General features: G+C 35.9%; 1 protein-coding gene and 1 non-coding gene across 7 annotated transcripts in view; one reads left to right on the top strand and one right to left on the bottom strand.

Moving 5' to 3' along the window:
• The window catches only part of LOC144374624 (transport and Golgi organization protein 1 homolog), a 104775-nt gene that overhangs the window by 61301 nt on the left and 18869 nt on the right, over positions 1-24605 (top strand). For 3 of the 6 annotated variants that reach the window (XM_078037379.1, XM_078037383.1, XM_078037384.1), the window contains 3 exons: positions 3323-3409; positions 5202-6825; positions 7444-17455. In XM_078037379.1, coding sequence (XP_077893505.1) covers positions 3323-3409; positions 5202-6825; positions 7444-7604 — 1872 coding nt within the window. In that variant the 3' untranslated portion in view covers positions 7605-17455. Of the gene's footprint in view, positions 1-3322; positions 3410-5201; positions 6826-7443; positions 17456-24605 lie in introns of those variants that run through there. The other 3 variants (XM_078037380.1, XM_078037381.1, XM_078037382.1) reach the window with 1 other exon arrangement.
• On the bottom strand, positions 10618-10724 carry LOC144374635 (U6 spliceosomal RNA). The gene has a single exon (XR_013433985.1). It is a non-coding gene; the product is annotated as a U6 spliceosomal RNA (small nuclear RNA).

The raw sequence follows: 24605 nt of genomic DNA on the forward strand, positions 1-24605 counted from the left end.
CACAGTCAAAAAATAAAACACAGTCAAAAAACAAAGCTGATCAGAAAAACATTAACCTAGGTTTGTATGAGCTCAAAAAATAAAAATAGAACTTTATGATGTGGGAAAAATGCAATAATAAAATAAATATTGAAAAAAGGCACCGTGGTTAATCACTGTCGCAGATGTAAGAATAGCCAAGCTGGAGCTCTGGATATCAGCTGTTATGGATTTGAGTCAAATTATCTTCTTTTTGGTCTGTAGAAATTGTTTTAGTTAGTGTCTCTGGAATCTAAATCGGCTGCTGTTCTCCCTGTGGAAACACAAAAACAGAACCCGACTCCAGACAAACACTGGGTCAGGAGCTTTCCAATGTCCTGTTAGAATATCTTTCCAAAGTACCTTAGGCTTATGTACATTTTTTGGATACATATGTCTTTCCGCAGCATTAAGTCCTGATGAATTCAAATTTAAAAAGTTTAGAATAAAAAAGGGTTATTTTAAGTTTATCTTTGGGGGATATATACCCCTTTAAGATCCTTTTAAATTTAAGTCTTTCAAAAGCATTTTTGCCTTAGTTTTTAGAATTACTTTAGTCCTTTTAATTTTTAGATGTGGTTTGAAACCATAGTTGTCTTAGCCCTTTGTATTTTCTATCTGAAATACCTTTACTTGACATTTTTAACCATTTTCCATCTTATTTCTATCTTCTAGTTTTCTTCTAAGGTTTTTATATTTACCCTTAGTTGCTTTCTTCTCTCCTAGTTTTCTTTCATTTCCTATTTTGTGGGTATAAAATTCTTGTCTTTCTACATCTTTTTATCTTCCTATATCTTTATCTTTCTACATCTTCTCTCTTTTTTTTACCTTTTTGTACTTCTGTTTTCGAAGTTTTCCACTTCAAATTTTTAATCTTCTTTATCTAAATCTTTTATCTTATTATCTTCTTCATGGGTTATATTTTTTTCCTCCATCATGAAGGCATCTTAACCACCTTCAATTTAACCTTTTAAAGCTATTTGCAATGTACTTAGACATTTTACAACTTTTTACTTTACCAAACAAAGATTATCTCATCTCCCTCTTTTTAGTTTAATAAGTACATTTTAATAGTTTGATGAGTAAAGCAATCTTTTTTCCTGCCATGAAGGTATCTCAACAACCCTCAATTTAACCTTTTAAAGCATTTCATTTATCATCTATACTGTACTTTTAAATGTACTTTTTCACCACCTACAGCTTCACTCTTTTAAACGAGGCTTAGATTTTGTTTAAATCGCTTAATATTAGTTTACATGGCTGCCCTTCAACCAAAGGCTCTTTTTTACTCCATTAAGAAGCTTTGTCTCAATCTGCCATGTACAAATCCCTTTTTTTTCTTTCTACCTTTCTCAAGCTTTTAAATTAAATCTAGTTTCCTCAAAATCTTTTTAAAGGGCATTTTACAACTTTTCACTTTACCACACAGAGATTATCTCAACTAGAAACATTTCTTTTTCCTTTAACCTTTTATATTAAAATATATTTCCACATCTTGAATCTTTTTATATCTCTTTTTTAACCATTAACCCTTTTTATAAATTCACATTCTAAAACAACCCTTATAAAATTACTCCACTTTAATAAGATGAAATACTTTCATGTTTTTTAAGGTACTGTTATACTGTAATTGAAACCCAGCTGAAACTTCTTATACTCTCTGTATATAAATTACACATGATAGAATCTTAACACTTAGTAACCTTGTTTTAGCAAAGACACAGACCAAAGCAATATTAAACATTTTTCCATTTGCCAATTTATGAAAACACACATAATGTTTAAATATATTACCTTATGGAACTTAATAAGTAAAGAGTACTTGATTTCATATTTAGTGGTTGATATTTTAACATTTTAGCTTTGTAAATGAATCAGCTGTCTGTAAAAACCAAGACAAGTATAGTGAACAGAACTAGTCATCTCTTTCTTGTTGAAGAAAAATCCTTCTACAGGATACCATAATGGTCCCATTGATATACTTAATAACTCATCTTTATAAAGCCATGGGCTACATTTTTGTATTGTAGCAACATATGCCATAGTTTTTCTTGGTCTTACTGGGGTACCTCCTTCCTCTAACAATTTTTCTTCCTCGGAGGCGAACAACTTCAAACCTTGAGTCAACCATTTTCCTTAGTTTGCCTGAGAAAGTTCTAGGAACAGGCCACTTGAAATGAAAACAAAATAAATCAAAACAAGAACACATTGTTTTTTGAAATGGTCACCCATTTTTTTGCTCTCCTTCAGGAGCGAGCAAATTCACTTACCCCCAAGCTTCAGACATCCCACGTACGGGCCACCATAATGCCGCAGTCTTGGCTGGGCACAGAATCAGGAGGCACTCATAGCCTTGTAGATTCAAACAGCAATTCTTTATTCCCGACTCACACCGCCTCCACACAGGTTCAGGGGTAATCCAATCTCCCGAACAATTCACCTCCTAAAAATTTTTTCTCGAGGAGAACTCAGCGGGAACTCAGGCTGCAGGCATGCCCTACTCCCAGCAGCAATAATCTTCAACCTCCAACTTCCCTAAAACTCCTTTTGTCTTAAACCGGGAACACCCTAAGGAGTGGGATACTTCCTCAAACCTGATCAGCTCTAAACCCGGATCCGCCTTGGTCCTTGAGCAAGGTCACCTTACATGCAATGTCAACAGCGAAATCCATTTAACATGGGGTACACTGGCAAGGAAATTTTGAAGCTTCATTCCTACTTGACAATGGCCCTCAGCACTCCCCAAGTACTTGTAAAAGTAGATTTGGACAAAGCTAGGAAAGCATATACTATCAATACATCTGCTATCGTGGTAATACATTTTAGAGATTTTTGTATTGTTTTTACTTATTAATTTTTATGACTGTTGTGTATTGGTTAAGAAAGACATAAATATTGGTTTATGAGCAATGCTACAAAATGTACAGGTAAATTCTTGCTAGAGGTTATTTGGAATTGCATTTATAACCAGCTTTGATTTACATAGTTTTAACCATATAGTATCCAATAATCTTCTATGCATATCTTTTATTTACTTCAGAAGTATTAACTTTATATGCTCTGTGTTGAGAATTAAGCTAAATGTAAAAAAGAAAACTTCAGTGGTTGGAAATGTTGCTTTAATAGTTCTGTACTTAATTTTTATTTGGAATAATAATCTCAGTGTAATTGTTATAGCAACTTTCTTTCTTGGTTATACCATATACCTATCTATTATGTGTATATTTCCTGCCACTTCTGAGAAATCTCTTATTTATATTCCTTCTACAGAATTTATTTGATATTTGTCTCTTTTGCACTATAGGTTGGCCGTATGTTTCGATACTTTCCAAAAGATTTCATCAAGGTAGTTCGTGAATATACTAAAGAAGAGCTACAAATTCCAACAGATGTAAGTTATGGATTTCTTTTTTGTTCTCAATTGTAAACTGGCTTATAAATCCATCCGTTATATTCAGTTAACTGCTTCTGAATGTTTTATAATGTGTTTGGGGGGGCAATCTAACATTTGTGTGTCAGATTTTCATTTGAAATCAGACTACCTGTAAAAAAAAAGTTTGAAAGGCATTCAAGGGTGATTATATTATAATCTGAGAGTTGTCTAATATATTGAAACAGTTGTCTAATATATTGAAAGGCATTCAAGGGTGATTATATTATAATCTGAGAGTTGTCTAATATATTGAAACAATAATTTCATTTTACAGGCAAAACTCATTGGATAGTTATTAGACATTTTAAGTATATTTAGGTTAAATTAATAAACTCTAACTTTTATACTAGGCTAGAAATATGTACTTACAAAGGTTTTCTTATTCTTAGTCATATATGGGATCATAGTCATGTTATAGATTTGGAAAAGGGGACCTGAGCGTTTCAGGTGATGTTCAGTCTCAGATCTTTTAAGGCCCCAACTGCTTCCTTTATACAACATTCCTGTATGGTGCTCTGACTTAAATTGATTTTGTGACTGAAAGGATTTCGTGTTCTAGAATTCTCACTTCAGCTGATTATTTTCTAGAGTTTTAAATTGTATAGTAATTGATGCCCACCAACACTGAAACATCTTTGGGCAGCTCTTTGTAGTGGCTGTAGAATATGCAAACTGCTAGGCTAGGACAGTTCTTAGATTAGATGGACTGAATGGATAAAGTCATCCTGTTTGTTGTTGCTGTTCCTAAAATTTCTTTATAATCTCAGGGGCCATAAAATCACTTCTGTTGCTTGTTGGACTTCATTGTTGGTAAAGAGAGTTCTTGGGATTTAAGCTGTGACAGCAGTTCACTGATTACAGAGAACTCATTTGTTTTGAACTCTGCCTTCTCATTGTATTTCCCATTACATGCATCCCTCATGGCTTAGAAATGCATGTGATGAGGAGAGGAAATCACTCATCCCTACTACATTGAACTGCCTCCCCCGCCCCCGGAACCCCCGCAGAATATTATGAAGATTTAATTAGGAATGGAAATTTTCTAAAAAAATGTCCATTCATACTATGGCTCCTTTTATATCAATTTGCTTACTAGTAGCAAGAAGGAAAACTAGATAATATACACATAATCCTGAGAGAGATCTTAGTGACTGTGAAACCCTGATGAAGAGAAAGGTGTATACCTTGTTGAATCTTGTTTTCAGTTTGTTCTTGTGGTAATAATAATGTGAGGAGCCTCCTTAATATCATTCTTTATTCCATCCAATGTACTTGTATCTCAGTAAGATACTTTAAAACTGATTCATTTTTCTCAAGGCTGCAGGATCTTCCAGCTTCTCCTGAGCAAATGATTAAGAATTAAATTTCTGAAACATAGGTGTAGATATTAAGAGCTGGAGGATCCTATAAGTGATACCTTGCCTTTCCCTACTTATGATCAGAGCAAATTGAGAGAGACCCAAGAGTCAGGCAGTTGGAAACCAAATTGTCACCATTTTTACTCATTATGCTTTTTAAAGAATATGACCCATGTTAAAAAAAGAAAGAAAGAATAGACTTTCTAACACTGTAGTCTAGAAAAAGACAGATTTACTCAGCCATAGATGGAGTTAGGCAGTGGGGGTTGGAGGAGGGTAATCTGGTTGACCTCAAAGATTCTTTAGAACCAATCCTGAATTTGGGAGCATGGATGAGTTTGCTTTTGTGATACTTTGTTATTGACACATTAATGGTTTTCTTTTCCTTACAGGAGACATATTTTGTTTGTTTTGATGTTGGAGGAGATAATTTTGATAATTATAACGTAGAAGAACTTCTAGGATTTTGGGAATTGTATGATTCTGCAAATGAAGATTCTGAGAAAGCTATAGAAAAAGTGGGACAATTTCCTGAAGTCTCCCAGGATGTTGAACCTGAACCTAAACCAGTAGTAGCAAACTCACAACAAATTGAAAGTGCATTCTCAGAAAACACTGTGGATCTTGAGGAACAATTTTTGGCTCAGAAGAACCATCCTCATGCAGATAGTCAAACAGATAATGCTCAGGGTGAACAAACATCATTTGAACTTTTTGAAGAAATACTACCAGATAAATTGAAAGTGCCAGAAAGTGAAAAAAACAAAACCAGCAACATTTCTCAGGTCTCAAATGAACAGGAGAAGACTGATGCTTATAAACTTTTGAAAAAAGAAATCAATCCTTATCTAGAAACCAAAGAAAACAAACAAGAAATGAGTATAATTTGGAAGATTTTAAAGAAAACTGAAACCACAGCCAAAAGGGTAGACATTTCTCAGGTCTCAAACGAACAGGAGAAGACTGATGCTTATAAACTTTTGAAAAAAGAAATCAATCCTTATCTAGAAACCAAAGAAAACAAACAAGAAATGAGTATAATTTGGAAGATTTTAAAGAAAACTGAAACCACAGCCAAAAGGGTAGACATTTCTCAGGTCTCAAACGAACAGGAGAAGACTGATGCTTATAAACTTTTGAAAAAAGAAATCAATCCTTATCTAGAAACCAAAGAAAACAAACAAGAAATGAGTATAATTTGGAAGATTTTAAAGAAAACTGAAACCACAGCCAAAAGGGTAGACATGATGGACAAGGAACGAGGTGATATGGAAATGGGAAAGGAGGAAAGTCCTCTGGCAGATGAGGAAGCCCAGGGACTCTTTGACAGAAGTGACGAGGAAAACACTCAGACTTCAGGGATAAGTGAAGTATTTCAGGATAAAGATTCTGACGATCTTGAAAAAGACAACCCTAAGGAACATCTGAACACTTTAGAGTCTACAGAAAAGGCTACTGGAAAAGAAACCTCAAAAGAGGACCTTGAGAACATAGGGCATATCACAGACGCAAAAAGCCAGGGTCCTGCTTCTGCAGACCTTGAAGATGATATATTCCCACAGAGTCCACATATAGCCCTAAAGCCAGAGCTTAGCGATCAGGAGGAAGACTTGCCCATAATCCGCAGCTTCTTTATAGAACAAAAGTCCTTGCAACGCTTCCTGAAGTACATTGATGTCCAAGAACTGGAAGCCATGTTGCAAGAAATGTCTTTAAAGCTGAACTCAGCACAGCAGGAGAGCCTCCCCTATAACCTAATGCCCTATTATCTAGAAAAAGTTCTAGATAAGGCCTCTGAGTCACACATTTTGAGCGTAGCAGAGCAAATGCTTGATAATCGTGTGAATGATAATACAGACACAGGAATAAAGGAAAGTAACATATTTGAAGAGGCTGCAGTGCTTGATGATATCCAAGACTTGATCTATTTTGTGAGGTACAAGCACTCCACAGTGGAGGAGACTGCTCCATTGATAATAGCGCCTCCTCTAGAGGAAATCTGGGCTAAAGCTGAAGGTAAATACCTGCCTGCGGCTTGGGCTGGAGAAAAGGAGTTGTTCTTCCAGATGTTTTTGTGTATTATTGTAAAGTTCTGTTCAGTTTCCATGTGCCTAAAGGAGAAAGAAGGCTGACTCAGGAGCCCCATATGTTCCTTTATTCATTCTTTTGGGCTACAGTATGAAAGGATATTGCTTATTTTTTTTTTCCTTTAGGACAGTTGGGATTGGTTAGCATGTTCAATAAGAAATTTTATAAAAAGCAAAAGAGAAAGATATAAATGAGAAACTAATGCACAAAAGTAGACCTGTTAACAGTACACATTTTATCTTAAAATTATAAAAGGGCTTTATTAAACATAATTTCTTAATCATAAAATATCTGTACTAGATCATGTGGGTGTGGAGTGACTAGCATAACTTTTTTTTTTTTAGTATTTAATCTCTTTTTATGTGGTGCTGAGGATCGAACCCAGTGCCTCACCTACACTAAGCAAGTGTTCTACCAGTGCCTCACCTGCGCTAGGCACTGTGACTCATATATTTAGTGAAACACTCGATGAATATTGAAACTGAAGAGAGACAATTCTTATTCTATAGCATAAAATAAAATAGCCATTTCCCCTTTCAATTTTAGAGCTACTTATAACAGAAGGTACTCCTGTTGATGCTGCTGATACAGAAAACCAACTAGAGATAAAGGTCGAAGAGCCAGCAGATGCCACCCTTTTGGACAATATACTTTTCTTGTTATATTCATTCTTGCTTTATTTGTCTAAGATGGTAAGTTTGACATAGTTTCTTCAATTAGAATGTTGATTATTTATTAGTTTTAAAGTGGCTTCTGGTCATGAAGTGAAAAACTTAAAATGTCTTTATGAAAATGACTCTTGACCCTTTGAGTAGATAGCTCCTGAAACAAAAGCCATAGGGGTGTGGCTTTAATGGCTACTTGGTTTAGCACATGAAGAAGATTTGCTGTCTACCAAGGCTAGACATTTGCACACCTGTAAAAACTTGGTTCTTCCCCTCAGAACCCTTCATTCTGGCAGGGAGATAACAGCATTCACTTGAAACACAGTAAGATAATGGCAGAAAGAGAGGTATTTATTCGATGGTAGAACATTATTGTCCATAAATGCATTTATTATGGTTGGAAGGGTGATCAGTAAGGTCAGAAAGTGGTTGAGATGTGTTTGAAGCACAGGCAAAGGGCAAACAGGAGTCTGACATGTGGTTTGTTGTTGATTAGACAGGCTGGGGTGGTGGGGGAAGCTGGCAGTCAGAAGAAATGTGTTCAGAGAAATGGAAACATGAAGAAAGGATATTTGGGGAGGGCAGGAGAATGTGAATAGTTGGTGTTGTAAAGTGTGAAGTTGGAGGGGGATGGGCCTGTTGGAGAGGCCAGCAAATCTTAAAGGAAGTCATGAGCCAAAGTAGCATTAGACCATTAATAGTGGGGATCCTTAGAAAGTTTTAAGAATGAAAGGAATTAGGTTAGATCTGTTTCTTAGAAAGAGTCACTTAAGGCTGATCTTTCTAAAGAAAATCATGATCCAAACAAGACATTTAATCTGTCTAGAAGCTTATCTAAGCATTTTAGGACTTACCTCCCCCCTATTGGTATTTGTTGATATTGGACTTTTAGAGTTTAATTATAGGAATGAGAAAGCTTTTAGAGGTTGGAGGATAAGATGGTCCTAGGGACATTGTGACAGTAATCCTCCTCAACTGAAGTTGTTTCCTGTAGGTTGTATTATTTCAAGGCTTGTGTAAGAAAGATGATGTTGTTGTTTTCCTTGTAAAATGTATAGATTTTGAAGCCAGGTAGATCTGGTTTCAAATCCCAAGGTTATCATTTAGACGTTTGGGCAAATAAGTAAACTTTTGAAAAAAGTTTTCCTCATCTGTAAAATGTAGATAATGCTTACTCCAATCATAAGAATTAAATGATTTGACAAGGTAAAATGTCTGGTGAGGTGTCTGGCATTTTGAAGGGTTTTACCCCTACACATGCCCTAATTCTCATGTAGACAGTCAGAAGGTGGTATAAAGACAATGAATACCTGGGGAGGAAAGCCCACCAGGGTGGAAAAGATGTGGTGGGGAGAAACAAATCATTTTTCAGTTGGCTCCATGTTTGTTCATGATGGTGGCAGCCACCTGGGTAAGGGGTATATACGAGCCAGGCAGTTAGAATAATTATATTTCCAGTGATTAAAGCAGTCTTCCACAGTCATAATTTGATTATCAGAATGAATCAGCATCACTTGGAAAGTTAACAGCCTCACGATATGGGAAGGATTTCTTTATTCATATTTTTAGGTATGCACAGAGCCCTCCTCTAGGTCTAGGTCAGGGGACATGAATGTGGTGCAGGTATGGTCAGTGATTGTACAGTGATAGGTAAGACATAGACGTGAGTGGCAAAGAAGAGGCACAATGTTAGGAGACTGATTTGAAAGGAGATTTCAAAAAGGCATTTTGATGGCCCAGTATGTACAGGACATTGTGCGAGGACTAAAAGAGTCTAACAGGTGTAAGGTATGATTGTGATTTTTGAAAGCCTTAAGAAAAAGACTTAACAAATATATGCAAAAATTATGAACAAGTCAATGTAAAATCTTAAACAAGTAGTATGATATCTGATAGGACTGGAGAGTAATAGGCTCTGATGTGTTTGGGAGATGTGCACCAATCAGATTCATTGATCAATGGAATCTTAGCAGAATCTTAGTGTTAGAAGAAACCTTGGAAGGCTGTTAGTCTAGTTTCTCACTCATTGCTGTTATTTTCTTTACTGTGGCCCTGACGAATAGTTATGAGGCCTGTACACCAGTATTTCCTAGCATGAGTCACTCTCTTACAAGGCTATATGTTCTTCTGTTGTCTAGTTCATCCTTGTATTGACTCCAAATTTTCCTCCACATGATTTCCTCTATAAAATTGAATTCTTTTCTACATAGAAATCCTTTAAATATTTGAAGTTATATCTTAATTTAAAAATTATTTTTAGTATTTTTATCATGGAAACTTTCAAATAAGAGCAGAGAGAATAGTAGGGGACTATAGGTAACCATAACATACTGTATATTTTAGAATACTAGAAGAAAAGATTGTGAAAGTTTTACCATAAAGAAATGATGTTTGAGGAGGTAGATATATTTAACTGATTTAAACGTTACATAGTGTATACATGCATCAAAATGTCATGTTACCTAATTCAATAATTATAATGTTTGTTTCTATGTACTAGTTAAAAAATAAATTTAATTAGAAAAGCTTTAAAGAAAAGCATAGAGAATAGTATAATGAACCCACGGGCTATCACACAACTTAACAGTAATTCCTTGATAGCCAATATCAGTGAGTTTTTTAAATTTGTTCTAATTGGTTATACATGATAGCAGAATGCATTTCAATTCATTGTATATAAATGGAACAAAACTTTTCCTAGTTGTACACAACATGTGTAGTCCTATATGTACCTCGGGTAATGAGGTTCATCTCATTCCACCATCTTTCCTATCCCTCTGCCCCCTCACCTGTCCTACCTCCCCTTTGCCCAAAGTTCCTCCATTCTTTCCATGCCCCTTACCACCCACCTCACCCCCATTATGGGTCAGCATCCACTTTCAGAGAGAACATACAGCTTTTGGTTTTGGGGATTGGCTTACTTCCCTTAACCTGATATTCCCATTCACCCGCAGATGCCATAATTTTTTTCTCTTTTAATGCTATAAGTAATATTCCATTTCATATATGTACCACAGTTTCTTTATCCATTCATCTGCTGAAGGGTTGGTTCCACAAAACTATGGAATGCTTCACAAATGTGGGTGTCATCCTTGCTCGGGGACTATGCTAATGTTTTCTGTATTGTTCCAATTTTAGTATATGTGCTGCCAAAGCAAGCACACTCTGAGTTTTAACAAATGTAGATACCCATGTAAAAACTACCATAATCAAGATATAGAACAGTTTTTTTTTCACTAGAAAAGGGGTTTCCTTGGGATCCTTCCCAGTGAGTGCCTTCACCACCTGTTCCAGGCAACCATTGATAACTTTTTTTTAAACTATAGATTCATTTTTTCTACAGTACTGTTTCATATATATGCCACTATAAGTGGACTCATATCTAGGAGTGCAATTGCCTCCTACGTTTAATGTATGTTTTTATCTTATGTGATACTGTCAAGCCATGCTAAAAAATGACCACAATCATTTTATACTTCCACCAGCAATTTAGGAGACTTCCACTTGACTTCATCTTCACTAGCACTTGGGCCATTCTAGTGGGTATGTCTTTGGGAGTTTATTTCCTGATAATTAATGATATTGAGTGAACTTTTTTTTCTTTTGAGATAGGGTCTCACTAACTTCCTTAGGCCCTTGATAAGTTGCCAGCCTCAAACTTGGGATCTTCCTGCCTCAACCTGGGATTGATTGCTGGGATTACAGATATGTGCCATGATGCCAGGATCAAATACTTCTTCATGACCTTGTTGACCGTACTGTTTTTGTATGTCACCTCTCTCTGGCTAGCTGGAATCCAGACTTCTCCCAGCTCAGTGCCAACTGTGGGATTGGTTAGCTTATAGTTGTTCTTGGCCCTCACAGGTACTGCTTAGAATGTAGCCCCAAACTGAAGACCGCCTCCATGCAGATTTCTGGAACTCTTTTTCTTTGTGGCTCCCATCTTTCTGGTAGTTTTCTCTACATATTTTTGGCTGCTTAATCTCCTGGAACTCTGGTCTCTCTCTCCTCAGTGAGACTGTTGTGCCCCATTTGTGTTCCCCTTTTCAAACTGAGGTCTAGAGGGTGCCTCCAGGTAGAATGCTCACCTATTCGTTCTCCTGCTCTTAGGGGTGACAGATGCATGTTCCTTGTGGCTTTCTATCTGAAAAATAGCTCTTTAAAAATCTTTTTTGACTGGGCATGATGGCACATGCCTTAATCCTAGTGGCTCGGGAGGCTGAGACAGGAGGATCACAAGTTCAAAGCCAAAAGTGAGGTGCTAAGTAACTCAGTGAGACCCTGTCTCTAAATAAAATACAAAATGGGGCTGAGACTGGGGATGTGGCTCAGTGATCAAGTGCTCCTGAGTTCAATCCCTGGTACCAATATATATATTCCAACTTTCTGGTTGCTTTTAGTGGGAGAACAAGTCTCATATAAGTTACTCTCTATTGATTTCTCCTTTTGTTGTAACTTTTGCAATAATTGAAAAAAATATGTTTGTGGGACTTCTAGGATATATTGTAGCTTGGGTGAATAAATGACATACAAAAGAAAGAAAGATGAACTAAAAAATATAAAATCTGACACAGAAAATAGGTAGAGCACTGCAGTCTACAAATGATAAACTAAAGTATGCTGTGAGAACATTCAACAGGATCCTGCTGCAGTCTGAATGTTGATGTTTTCCCAAAATTCATATGCTGGAACCACATAGCCAGCATGATAATATTAAGATCCAAGACCCTGGTAGTGATTAAACCATTGGAACTCAACCCTCAAGAGTGGGAGCAGAGACCTATGAAGGAGGCTCAAAGGAGATCCCTGGATACTCCTCCTATCTCAAGATACAGCAACAAACTAAGGTCTTGGAAGCAGAGAGTAAGGCCAAACAGACCCCGAGTCTGTCAGCCATTTGATCTTGTGTTGCAATAAACTTTTGCTGCTATAAATTACCAAGTCAATTTTGTTAACACTGACCCAATGGACCAAGACAGAGGCCTAACTAGGGACAATAGAGGAAGCTTCCCCGGGAACAAGACAGACTGACATTTAAACAAGCAGGCATTAAGGATGAGGGATGGATAGATTGAATTCTGTAAAGCCCCAGAGGATCCATTTAATGGACTTGATTCCAATAAGGCCAAAGTGAGAGTTGGTGGGCACTGAATTATGTAGTTCTAATATCTCATTTTAAGGATTTAGACTTGTCTCCTAAGTCAATGGAAAGGCATCAAAAAGTTTTAAGTAGAAGAGATGCAAGGGTAGAGGCCATAAATCAAAACTGAAACAGCTGCTTTTGGTGAACTCTGAAAAGATGGTTTGGGCAACTCTCCAACAAATTAGAACATAAAAGGAAAATGGGACTGTCTTTCCCCGGCTTGGTGATACGTAGTTCATACAGCTTTATTTCCTGGAGGACCCAGCAAATCACTGTGTCAGGAGAATGTGGGGCAGGGTGGAGGTACTCATGCTATTGAGCAGGCAGAGTAAGCAAAGGTGTTTGTCTGAGCTGCCAACCCCCTTGCTCACCCTTGTCCCCTAGTCTGTCTCAACCCTAAATATAACAGAAAATCACTTACAGAATTTATAAACATTGTACCTTTGCTGGAAATTTGGGGGCCACATGAATTTTCATAATGGCACCAAATATAACAACATTGAAGAGCAAATTTGTTAAAAGTCTTCTAGCATCCCCTCAAAATCTCATAGGCTTCGTCCTTCTGCCTACTAGAATATCAATTCCACTAAGGCAGATAATTTTTATCTGTTTTGGTGTATCAGTGAATTCCTATCTAGTACCTAGGACAGGGTCATACCTATTTTAGGAACTCAAAAATGTTTGTCCACTAAAACAATAAACCTTCATTTCCGATTGCCTCTGTTTCAGAAAAAACTCCATTTTTTCAATTCCTTATAAAATAAGTTTGAACCTCCTCTTCTTCAGAGCTGCCCTTGAATACCCAAAGATTCATTAATATGCTCTGACCAAGAACCTTGATGCCTCACCTTCCACAGAGGGAGGAGATGGTCGAGAATAGGATTTCAGGCTTCCCTACACCTAAAGTTTCTGTAAAAAGTCAATGTGGAACTAAATAACCTACCTTTTACACAACTAGTCACAAAATTGTCTCTTTTAAGTAACTAAAATAATGTGTATACACATTATCTTTCCTACTTTCACCAACATGAAACAATATTAATGAAAATATCAACATACTCTCTTAAAAGTGCATAAAAATACTTTTCATTTTTGTATTACATTAAGTTTTTTTTAAAGCATAGTGCTTACTCTTGCTTTATAAAATAGCATGACTTGGTATTTAGACTTTGTTCAGTGGGTCTCTTTTTTCCTCTGAATATATGTGTTCATTGTAGAAAATGAAATCTATCTATATAGCTAAATATGAATACTTACATATATACATGTATATACATATGTATACACAAATATTCACACACTCATATACTTAAAAAAATTAAATAAGTCATAATCCTTTTCTCAAGTTTCTTTTTTATGCCCCAATATATACATGGTTTGAATTCTACTATATATATACAATATTGTATCTTGATGCCTTGTGGATTACACACTATGGTATACTAACTAAAGCATATTCATTCCACATTTATGATACAATAATGTACTTTATAAAGAGTTCAGTACAAACAAAAATATCACTGGGCCAGCTTTTCAGTAGAGGTTTGATTTTGAACTAAAGGAAGAGAAAAGGGAATCTGGGTAGAGAGAAATTTGCAGCAACAGAAGAGGCTGTCTGCAGGAGAGAGGAGCAGTCATTTGAGTGAAGCAAAATATTTATACTGAAGAGAAATGTAAGAGGTCCGTGGGAAGATATGCTGGAGACCCAGTATAGTATTGTTCTAGAAGAAAGAAAGTTGAAGTATGCTGACGGGCAGTCAGGTGTAGCTGTACCCACAGTCTCAGCTATGGAATAGAAAGAGGTGCACTGGATTCTACTGGATACCCATACAACATTGTTCTATGGTTATTTTAATTTCATATATATATATATATATATATATATATATATATATATTCTGAACGTATATGTGAATATATATTGCAATATTTTCCAAGGCATAACTTTTTTCCTGCATAAGGAAACATCTTTGATTTATTCCAGAAATGCTGAGAGCCATAGCCAAGTAGGAATGACTCATGGCATTTTTGGATTGAAAGGTGACCCTGCTCAGGGATTAGGGTGGCTCTGGGTTTAGGGTGGATCCTGCTGTAATAGGGTGGCTCCAGGTTTAGGGTGGATCCTGCTGGAATAGGGCGGCTCCAGGTTTAGGGCTGATCCTGCTGGGATTAGGGCATATCCTGCTGCCTCAGGCGCCCGCTCCTTGAGTTCCCATTGAGTTCTTATGGGATTCTGAGAGAATTGGTATGCAGAGCCCGGTGGAGAGAGTGTAGAGTGTCCGTGAGAGTTCGGGAATAAAGAGTTGCTGTTGGAGTCTACAAGATTTTGTGGTGGCTTGGTTATTTTGTGCCCAGCCAGACTGCGGCACAGAAAAAGTTCTTATTTTTAAGATACTAGGACAAAAACTCTTTTCAGGTAATGGAACTGACTAAATTTAGTCTAATTTTGCAAATGTAACTCTTTGTTGCCAACAAGCTTCCTGCAATCCTGTAATCAGTGCTCATGCAGTAACTTCCATTCCCATCATGGAAAATGTGAAGAAAACATACAAAGTTCTTACTTTGCATCATAATTTACCTTCAGTGTAGAGATTATTTTTAACAGTTGGTATATAATCTTCTGTCACTTTTCCTGAAATTTTTTCTAAGAGTTTATTTTCTGGCTGTAATTTAGCAAAAGGCAAGTCAAAATGCCTGCTGGGAAGGATTACATTTATTCCTGTTTTGAATTTACACAATAAAAACTCAATCCTATAATTGTGATTTTTAAAAATTACACTAAGATTCTATCTCAGCAATTTAAGAAAGAAAAATGGAAGTCACGGAAAAGTGTGCTGCATTCTAGTGCATGTTTGTTTTTAATTCTGAGTATTCATGTATCACACAAAACCCACTTATGTCATGGGACACTTAGGCTTCTGGTCAAAGGCATTAGGTTTTTTTTTAAACCCACATTTAAATTATTCATAAAACATAATTAAACTCAATATTTTTAAATTGCCTAAAAAAAGATTTACTTTATTCTTATTCTACTTTACTTTTAACATCAATCAAAGTCTTTCAGTTTTAGACAGCCTTGTTCTATAAATTATGCATATGAGCCAAAAATATCCAGGAGGGTGGCAGGGAAGCCCAAGCACTTTAAGAAATATAGTTGATTCCTTCCTTCAATTTGTAAATGAGGTATAATGCTAACTCATCCTATTTTTTCACCTATGGAAGTTAAGTTTCCCAATACTGTATAGTAGCTTATTCAAAGTCACAGACTATGCTAAAGCAAGCTCTCTGTTACCCTTTTAGATCTGCCATTCCAAACAGCACATGCAAATGACTTAATGTGTCCTCCAGATGCTAATGTTTATGATGTGTGAATCATAGAGCAGCTAAAATTATATAACTCCTCCAAAACAAATCTTCCCTTTGGCTTTCTCACTGGCCATTGGACCCTTATTTCACTCATAAAGATGAATCTGAATTATAGTCAGAGTTAAAAAATAATGGAACAAGATTACTTAGGAGGGGTTTTTATTTTATTTAAATATCTAACCAGATATTAACTTTATTAATTCATTTTATTTAACAATAAATGGATTTTAATTATGGCCTGGGATCTCAGACATGGGCCTCAATGAATCTTTCCCTCATTCCACATTCCATTTCTTTCAGTATGAAGAGGTACAGGCCTCCTTTTAAATACAAAGCATGTTCATCTTGTCATTCAGCTTCTTGAAAGAAGACTTAAACAAATATTAAACTCTTTGGATGGGATTTAACAAATAATTTTATGAGCACTCACTATGAGCAGTAAATACTGCCGAGGCATTGCCTGTCAAACAATTTGATTTTCACAACCAACTTAATTCTTCTGACTATGTTAAGTTAACTCTTCAGATTCTCTAGCCAGGGCCACCACAACTGGGCATGTGCCATTTTTACCATTACATTTAGTTTTTTTCATATTTAAATATTTATTATCATTGAAAATGGACTGATCAGATCTATCCATTGTTTATTTGTCTTGAACAAACAGCATTGACTTGATTTCTGTAGCCAGAAAGTCTTGAAATCAGGGGAAACATTTTAAATTTTTATGCAGTTCAATTTGTTAATTTAAAATTTATGCATTATTCTTTGGGTGCTACATGTAAGAGTTCCATCTAACCAAAATTTTAAATTTTTTTCTTTTATCTTCCAGAAATTTTGTGATTATAGTTTTTACATTTAGGTCTAAGAACAATTTTGAATTAATTTTTGTGTATAGTATGCAATAAGGGCTTACATTTATCTTTATTCATGTGGGTATTCAGTTTCTCCAGTGTCATTTGTTGAGAAAAATAATCATTTCTCATTGAATTACCTTGGTGCCTTTTAAAATTTAAAATCAATTGACCATGAATGTTAGTTTGTGGCCTCTCAGTTGGTTTCATTAGTCAATAAGTCTTTTTGATGTTGTTGTTCATTACAAATTATTCATAATTGTGGGATTTATTTTAATATATTTGTACATGAACATAACAACTTGCTCAATCTCCAATATATTTAAACTTCCATAGAAATACACTCAAGTCTTCTCAACAATTAGTTTATCATATGATAAACCTCCCCCTGCATACTGATGTTTTAAAACACTGCTATTAGATTCTCTTTCACCTTGTGCATTTTATTTCAAATTAACTTATTTTATTATTTTACTTAACAGCCTTATTGAGATGTAATTACAGTACAATAAACTGAATATATTTGAATTGTACCATATGTGTATATCTCTGAATCTATCGCACTGAAATTAGTGACTATATCCTTCATTCCCAAATGTTCCCTCCTCACATTGGTAGTTCATCCCTGCAAGATGACTTTTGTGCTGTCCCCACATCAATCTCCAGGAACCATTAATCTGCTTCTTGTGTTATAAATTACTTTTTATTTCCTAAAATTATAATAAAAATAGAACCATACCATAGGTCTTCTCTTTCCTGGCTTCTTCAACTCTACATGATTATTTTCTGTTTTTTCTATGGATCATGGTGTTACAAAGCCTGTTCTTTTTTATTGCTCTGTAGTATTAACCATTGTAGACATACAGTTTAATTTGTTGATTAATTAACTTCTTGATGAACATTTGAGTTTCTTCCAGTTTGGGGCTATTATAAATAAAGTTGGTGCAACATCTGTATAAATGTGTGTTTTAATATCTCTTAGTTAAATTTCTAGGAATGGAATCTAAAGATAACATGAGGTGTATATATTTTAATTTTCTTAAGGTTTTCTTATCTGTTTTTCAAAGTAGTTGCACCATTTTACTTTACCACTAGCAGTAAATAAGAAATTTTGTTCCTGAGCTGGGGATGTGGCTTACGCAGTAGCGTGCTCGCCTGGCTTGCGTGCAGCCCGGGTTCGATCCTCAGCACCACATACAAACAAAGATGTTATGTCCGCTGAAAACTAAAAAAAAAAAATAAATAAATATTAAAAACTTCTCTCTCTTTCTCTCTCTCTCTCTAAAAAAAAGAATTTTAGTCCCTTCATAGTCTCAATGACACTCATTACAGTTGTTTCCATTGTATTCATTCAAATAGGTCATATCTCATTGTAGATTTAATTTGCATTTCTAACTAATGAATCATTTGTGTTGAGTATCTTTTTGTGTTCTTATTTTCCAACCATGTATCTTCTTTGAGGAAGTATCTTCTCAAATATTTTTCCTAGTATTTTTTCTTTTCATTGAGTTTTGAACAGTCTTAAATGGCATGGGCTCTCTCTCATCCAGTGAGGATGTACATGGAACAGGGTACAGGAAAGTGTGGTTGTAGAGTCGTGAATCAAGTCCTCTGGAGACCAAGCAGGAAGCAGGTCTCATTTTACTGCATAGTTACCATGTATATGTATCCAGGTAGTAGCTAAGCAGATTACAGACAGCCACCAATACAATTTCTGGCCAACTGTCCTTGAGGCAACCAATCAAGGAGCAGACTGTGGAGCAAACACTGGGACCACAAACATGTGGCCACATGGTCCTGTGCTGTGCCTAGGGGGTAAGTGGTTTGTCACTCACACGCCTAGCACAAGGGGAGTGGTTTGCCACTCAGGCACCTTAACATATGCCACATATGCAGTACTCCATGCGCTTGTCCCCACATTAAACAAGTCCTTTATCAGAATAAGATTTCAAAATACTCTCTCCCATACTGAAGTTTATTCTGTTAACAATGCTGTCTGAAGGGCAGAGTCTTTATTTTCTATGAATTCTAATTTGTAGTTTTATAGATCATACTTCTAGTGTATCTATAAAAAACTGCCTAAATCAAGGCCAGAAAAATTTCACCTGTTTTGTTCCAGAAATTTTATGCTTTTAGGATTTAATAAATTTTATATAGTGTTTAGATACAAGTCAAATCCCCTTATTTTTTCCCGTACATGGCTATCCAATTGTCCCAGCACCATTTCATAAGAACACAAAACACTATTCTTTATGAATTGCTATCACACCTTTGTAGAAAATAAGTTGTGTATATATTGGGTCTATTTATGACTATTTTGTTTTATTGATTTATTGATGACAAAATCTACATGGTATTGATTACTATAGCTTTATAATAAGTCTTGATATCAGTTAGTGGTAGTTCTTCAACTTTTGTGTTTTATTATATGCATTTTATATAATTATTATATGAAACTATACAAATATCTTTCTGATCTTGGTATATATTTATGTCAGGTTTATACTTGTCACACTCAGGATAAAGGATTTGATCTAAGTTACTAATTTTGAGAGGGAATCTTTTTTTAAGAAAATATGAGAAGTGAGGTTGTTTGCAAGCAAGATTATAAAGCACCAGGAGCACTAGCAGTAAGACAAGATAAAATAATTAAGGAATTGTTACTATACCACTTGCCCTCTCAAAATAATTTGTTCCTTGAGAACAGTTCATGCTACACTTATGCCATGAAAATGAAATCAAACCTTAACCAAGCAAGATGTCAGTATAAGCAGCACAATTTAGTTCGTGGTCTCTTCTATGCAAACTCTGGTGCTGTTGTTCTTGTCTCCTTTTCCCTTCTATGTCTTCTTAAGGTATAAAGAAAATAAATCTTTAAATATCAATTCAAAGAAAGCAGTTACTGATGAGCAATTTAAATTTCCTGGAAGCAGTAGCTTCTATTTATTGACCTTGTCGTACTCATCATAATACATTCAATTCAGCCCACTAAAATTATCAGAGCCCACTGTGCCGCTTAGTGTTGTAAGCACCAATGACCAGCAGCAAACAAGGTAGATGTGGCCCCCATCATTACATTCTAGAGCTGGGAGCACATACCAAACCTTTAGAAAACTGAGTGACATGATTACTTATGATAACAAGAGCTGTGAGGAAGATAAATAGAAAGCACCGATGATGAGGTGTGGTCATTAGATAACCTCGGGAAGAGATTCCTTTCTAAGAAGTTGATAATTAAATGGAGAACAAATTGTTTTATAAAAATGATAGACTCAGCCTTTTATTGTTCTGGTGGAAGTATTTTCATATTCAGAGGCTTTGAGGTGATCAAAAGAAGCCTTTGAGGCTGGAGAGCTGTGAGCAATGGGGAAATCTGCACTTGCTGAACTGGAGAAACCAGTAAGATGAAGCAGGGCCTGGTGGGCCAGGGTAAGGGGTTTGAGTCCAAGATTTGTTCTTATGGAGATCATTGATGACTACAGACAAAGTAAGCTACTCCACAGACAGAGGAAGTACGTGTTATTCTATGGAACAAAGTGGACCTATGTAGTAAGTACTTGTGTATCTGAGCTGAGCTAGGGCAGTCTGATGTCTCCCCTGGTTAATTCCCTGAGCTTATCTGAAATAAGCATCAAATACAGTAGCTTCACCTGGAATATCACTATTAAAGTATCCTGTGGTTATTCATGAACATACTACCTGAGTTGAGGCCCCAAGAAATAGATGAGTTGTAAAACATATGTGCTTCCTCTTAAATATCCTGAAATGAAATTGATATATAATGCTGTCTACCAAAATACTTTAAAAAAATCAATGTAATATCTCAACTGTGTTATAAGGAAGAAATCAAAGAAGGGCACAATGCCTGTAATTCCAGCAACTCAGGAGTCTGACACAGGAGGATTGCATGTCTGAAGCCATCCTGGATGACTTAAAAAGAACATGTGTCAAAGTAGAAAATAAAAAAGGCTAGGGATATAGCTCAGTGGTAAAGCACTTCAGCGTTCAACCCTCAACACCATAAAAAAATAAAACACACCTTTACTTTGAGCTGGAGGTGTAGCTCAATATAGAGTACTTGCCTAATAATGTGTAAGGCCTTGGGTTCAATCCCCGGTTCTGAAAAGAAAAAAAAATGATTAAAAGAAAGTCAGTTGATAATAAATTAATAAGTGTATTCATGGGCAATAAAAAGGCATGATTATTCTAGAAGATTCAATAAATTGGTGGATCCAGACACACATATAAGTTACCATTAATGCAGCAGCTATAGCCATCACAAATCATGAGGTACAGGCAGGGACACAGAAAAGTTGTTGATAAGGTCCCAAATAAAATGAATATACTCTTCCCTCAATCTGCATAATAGATGCACTCTTGGAAATACTACTATCTCAAAATCATTCAACAATTAATTTCTGTTTACATGAAAAGTAAGATTATAGGCTTAACAACTTATGAAAAACAGAATTTTACCCTTAGGAACTACCACAGGGCTTTAGATACGCATATATAGCCAATTCTTCACAAGGATTGTGTCCCTTACCTTGCAGGAAGTCTTGGTATTGAAACTTCCAAATCATTGTGACAACAAAAACACCTTTGCAAATGTCCACAATGCCCCCAAAGAGTGAAAAACATCCCCATGGGATACCACTAGACTGAATGATAGAGAAAACACACCAAACGGTGTCCACCACATGGTCAATGCTCAATTTATAGCAGCCTGCCACATCCTTTTGGGTGCCATCAAAGTAGAAACCATTCTCTTAAAGCTAGATGTGCCCTAGGTTAGAGCAGAGGAGGTTTAGAGTAGACTCAGGACAATAAACCTTAATGAAGTGCTTTAAGTTTACTATTAATGACTTCAGTAGTAAAGCTATTAGCACTCTCTCCCAGGATTCATCAAACAATAGGAGGAAAGGTTAAAAATAAATAACCCTCAGGACAATCATGAGCCAGAGAGGCACCCTGATGAGTCTTCTTTCTTAGTAGGACTTGGAAATTCCTAATGGAGAACAGATCATGGAGAATCAATCTACAAGGAAATCTCTTCACCATACCTTGAGTTAAAGGCTATTTCTTTTTTTTTTTTTTTTTTTTTTTTTTTTTTTTTTTAGTTAGTAGATAAAATACCTTTATTAAAAATGCACAAACATGAATAAAATTCTCCACCAACTCAAACCCCAAAATTATTTTAAATAAAGATATTAAGCCACTATTACCATAGACCTCCACAGATTTAACACTTGGTACAATAACCACACAGGATATTACTTTCATTTACCTTCTAATTTTTAAGGGAAAACACTTTTTAATTTGGGTTGACTATTTACTAGCTTATCCTTCATAAATATGAAGTTGAGTTGAAGGCCAAATTTTAAATACATACTGTATGACCATTTGTATAAATTTCAAACACAGGCAAATGCTAAGATTGCTCAATCTGTTTCGGCAAAAGTTAGGCCATGATATCCTCAGGTTGAGTAGGGTTGTGACTAAGAAGGGGTAGATAAAGGCTAAAGATACTAGAAATCTTTTCTTCTTGATACGGGCAGTGTTTATACCAGTTGGTTCACAGTGTGACAATTTCTGAAACAAACATGAGAACATCCTGGAGACAGGATGCAGTTAGCCTTATGTCCATCATTTAGTCTGCCAAACTCTCCAAAGAGATAACTGGAAAGAGAATTGTTCAATACCACGCTTCCAACTTCATCCTACGGGTGAACACTGACACACTAGACTCATGCCAGAACAGGGAGTGCTTCTAGAATATTGTAACCAATTCACAAATATTAATTGTCACTAATCTCTCTAATGAATGTCCATTTCCATCATTCATTATCTAAGTAACAAGCTGATGATTTCACTAATGAATAGCCTTTATCCTTAACTTTCATTATGCTGATGTTTTAAAATCTAGCAGAAATTGGAATTAAAAATTGTGGAAGGCCAAAGTGCCATTTCTGAAATGTGGCTTTTTGGATTACATGCTAACCCCGGCCTTTCTTCCTTTAGACTTGGTATTGATGACAAAAGTGTTAAGAAAACAGACATGGTAGCTCAAATTCACACAGGCAAACATTCATACAAACATCTGTTCATGCACCAAAGCATTTTAAAGTAAGGTACAGATATTACCTTATATAAAAAAGCCACTGTTGAACTCCCACTTGAGGCTCAATGTCATCTTTCTTGACAGTTACTGGTCATGGAATTCTAGCTTGTGATCAAAGATCAAGCTTAAACCACTCATTAGCCATGAGGCAGTTAGAACTTTCCAAGCCTATCTAAGCTCAACTTTCCTCATATGAAACATGATAATATGTGGTTAATATACATATGAAAGACAACCATCTACAGTGCTTAGATCAGTTCCCAACACTTTAGTGGGTACTCAAAATGTTTGTTATTGTGCTTAACATGTTTTACTTATCATTTTTGGGCTGACATTGCTGTGAAAGACCCTGAATTGATAACTCCATTTTCTTATCTCTCTGGGCATAGTGCTTCATATCACTTTTATATGGTAAGCCCTCCCAGGGTAATACCTCTAGGCTTCATGCTATAGCACTTCTTTGAGTCCTACAAAAATGAAGCAATTTGGAAACTTTCTTTTAAGGTAAAAGCTTATTAAGCATATGGTGGTGATTTTCTTTCTCTCTCTCTCTTCCCACCTACCATAGGATCTTTCACTTGTAGACTATAGTTTAAAAAAAAAATCTCACTTGCTGTCCATTTTTCACAATCCAATTACTGTGTAATGCACCATAAAGTGACTTTCTTCCACACTATGCTACTGAACTTGTCTCTGAAAGGTTGTGAATTCTTTTCTATAACAGATCCAACAGTGTTTCCTCAGCCCTTGCCATTTTTTGGTTTTTGTTTGCTTAGTTGGTTGGGTTTTGATCCTGGGAGTTAACACAGGGCCTCTTGCATGCTAGGCAAGCACTCTAACACTAAACTATACATCCCCAGCCCCTAAACTGAATTTTAATGTCAATAAAATTCAAGTCACCGATGAAAGTCTCTGTGCTTTTAGAATGTACAATATTTATCATGGCCTCTGAACACACACACACACAAAAGGCAGTGTATGTAACTTACCAACACCAAATATATCTGGTTCATTCTCTTAGCAGATGTGGCTAATTAGTTTTGAAAAAGCTGTATTCCAAAATATATGCCATTTGACACCGTTAAGATAAAATGTTAACTGCTTATCTACTTTTCTAGTGTTTATCTTTTAATTATTTTACTGAGAAACTAACTCAATTTATTCTGCATTCAGTATATTCTTATCATGAAGAGGAGAAAGGAGGCAAGACAGGGAAGAGCCCTATGTTAAGAGTCTGGGAGGAATGCTGACCCTCTGCTGTCTCCACAAGAAAACTGGGGTTATTCAATACCTTCCATACAAGGATTCAGCAAAAAGGTCTTAGAAAATAATGAGGGTAGTTGAGGACCTAGGTTCTCCCTCAGTAGGTGGTTATCATTCACATCCTCATTAAAACTGTCATCCTGTGACCCTACAATTACCTCCCTGCATTCATGTCCTAGTGCAGTCAGTTTTGCCAGATTGTATCTTTTGCTCCTTCCGTCTTCATGCCAAAAGCATCCCTTTCTTGTTGGATGCTGTAGTCCTTAGCTGAAAGCCAAAGTAAGATGGATCTGGAGCAT

Source organism: Ictidomys tridecemlineatus, unplaced genomic scaffold (assembly GCF_052094955.1).
Source record: "Ictidomys tridecemlineatus isolate mIctTri1 unplaced genomic scaffold, mIctTri1.hap1 Scaffold_78, whole genome shotgun sequence".
Lineage (NCBI taxonomy): Eukaryota > Metazoa > Chordata > Mammalia > Rodentia > Sciuridae > Ictidomys > Ictidomys tridecemlineatus.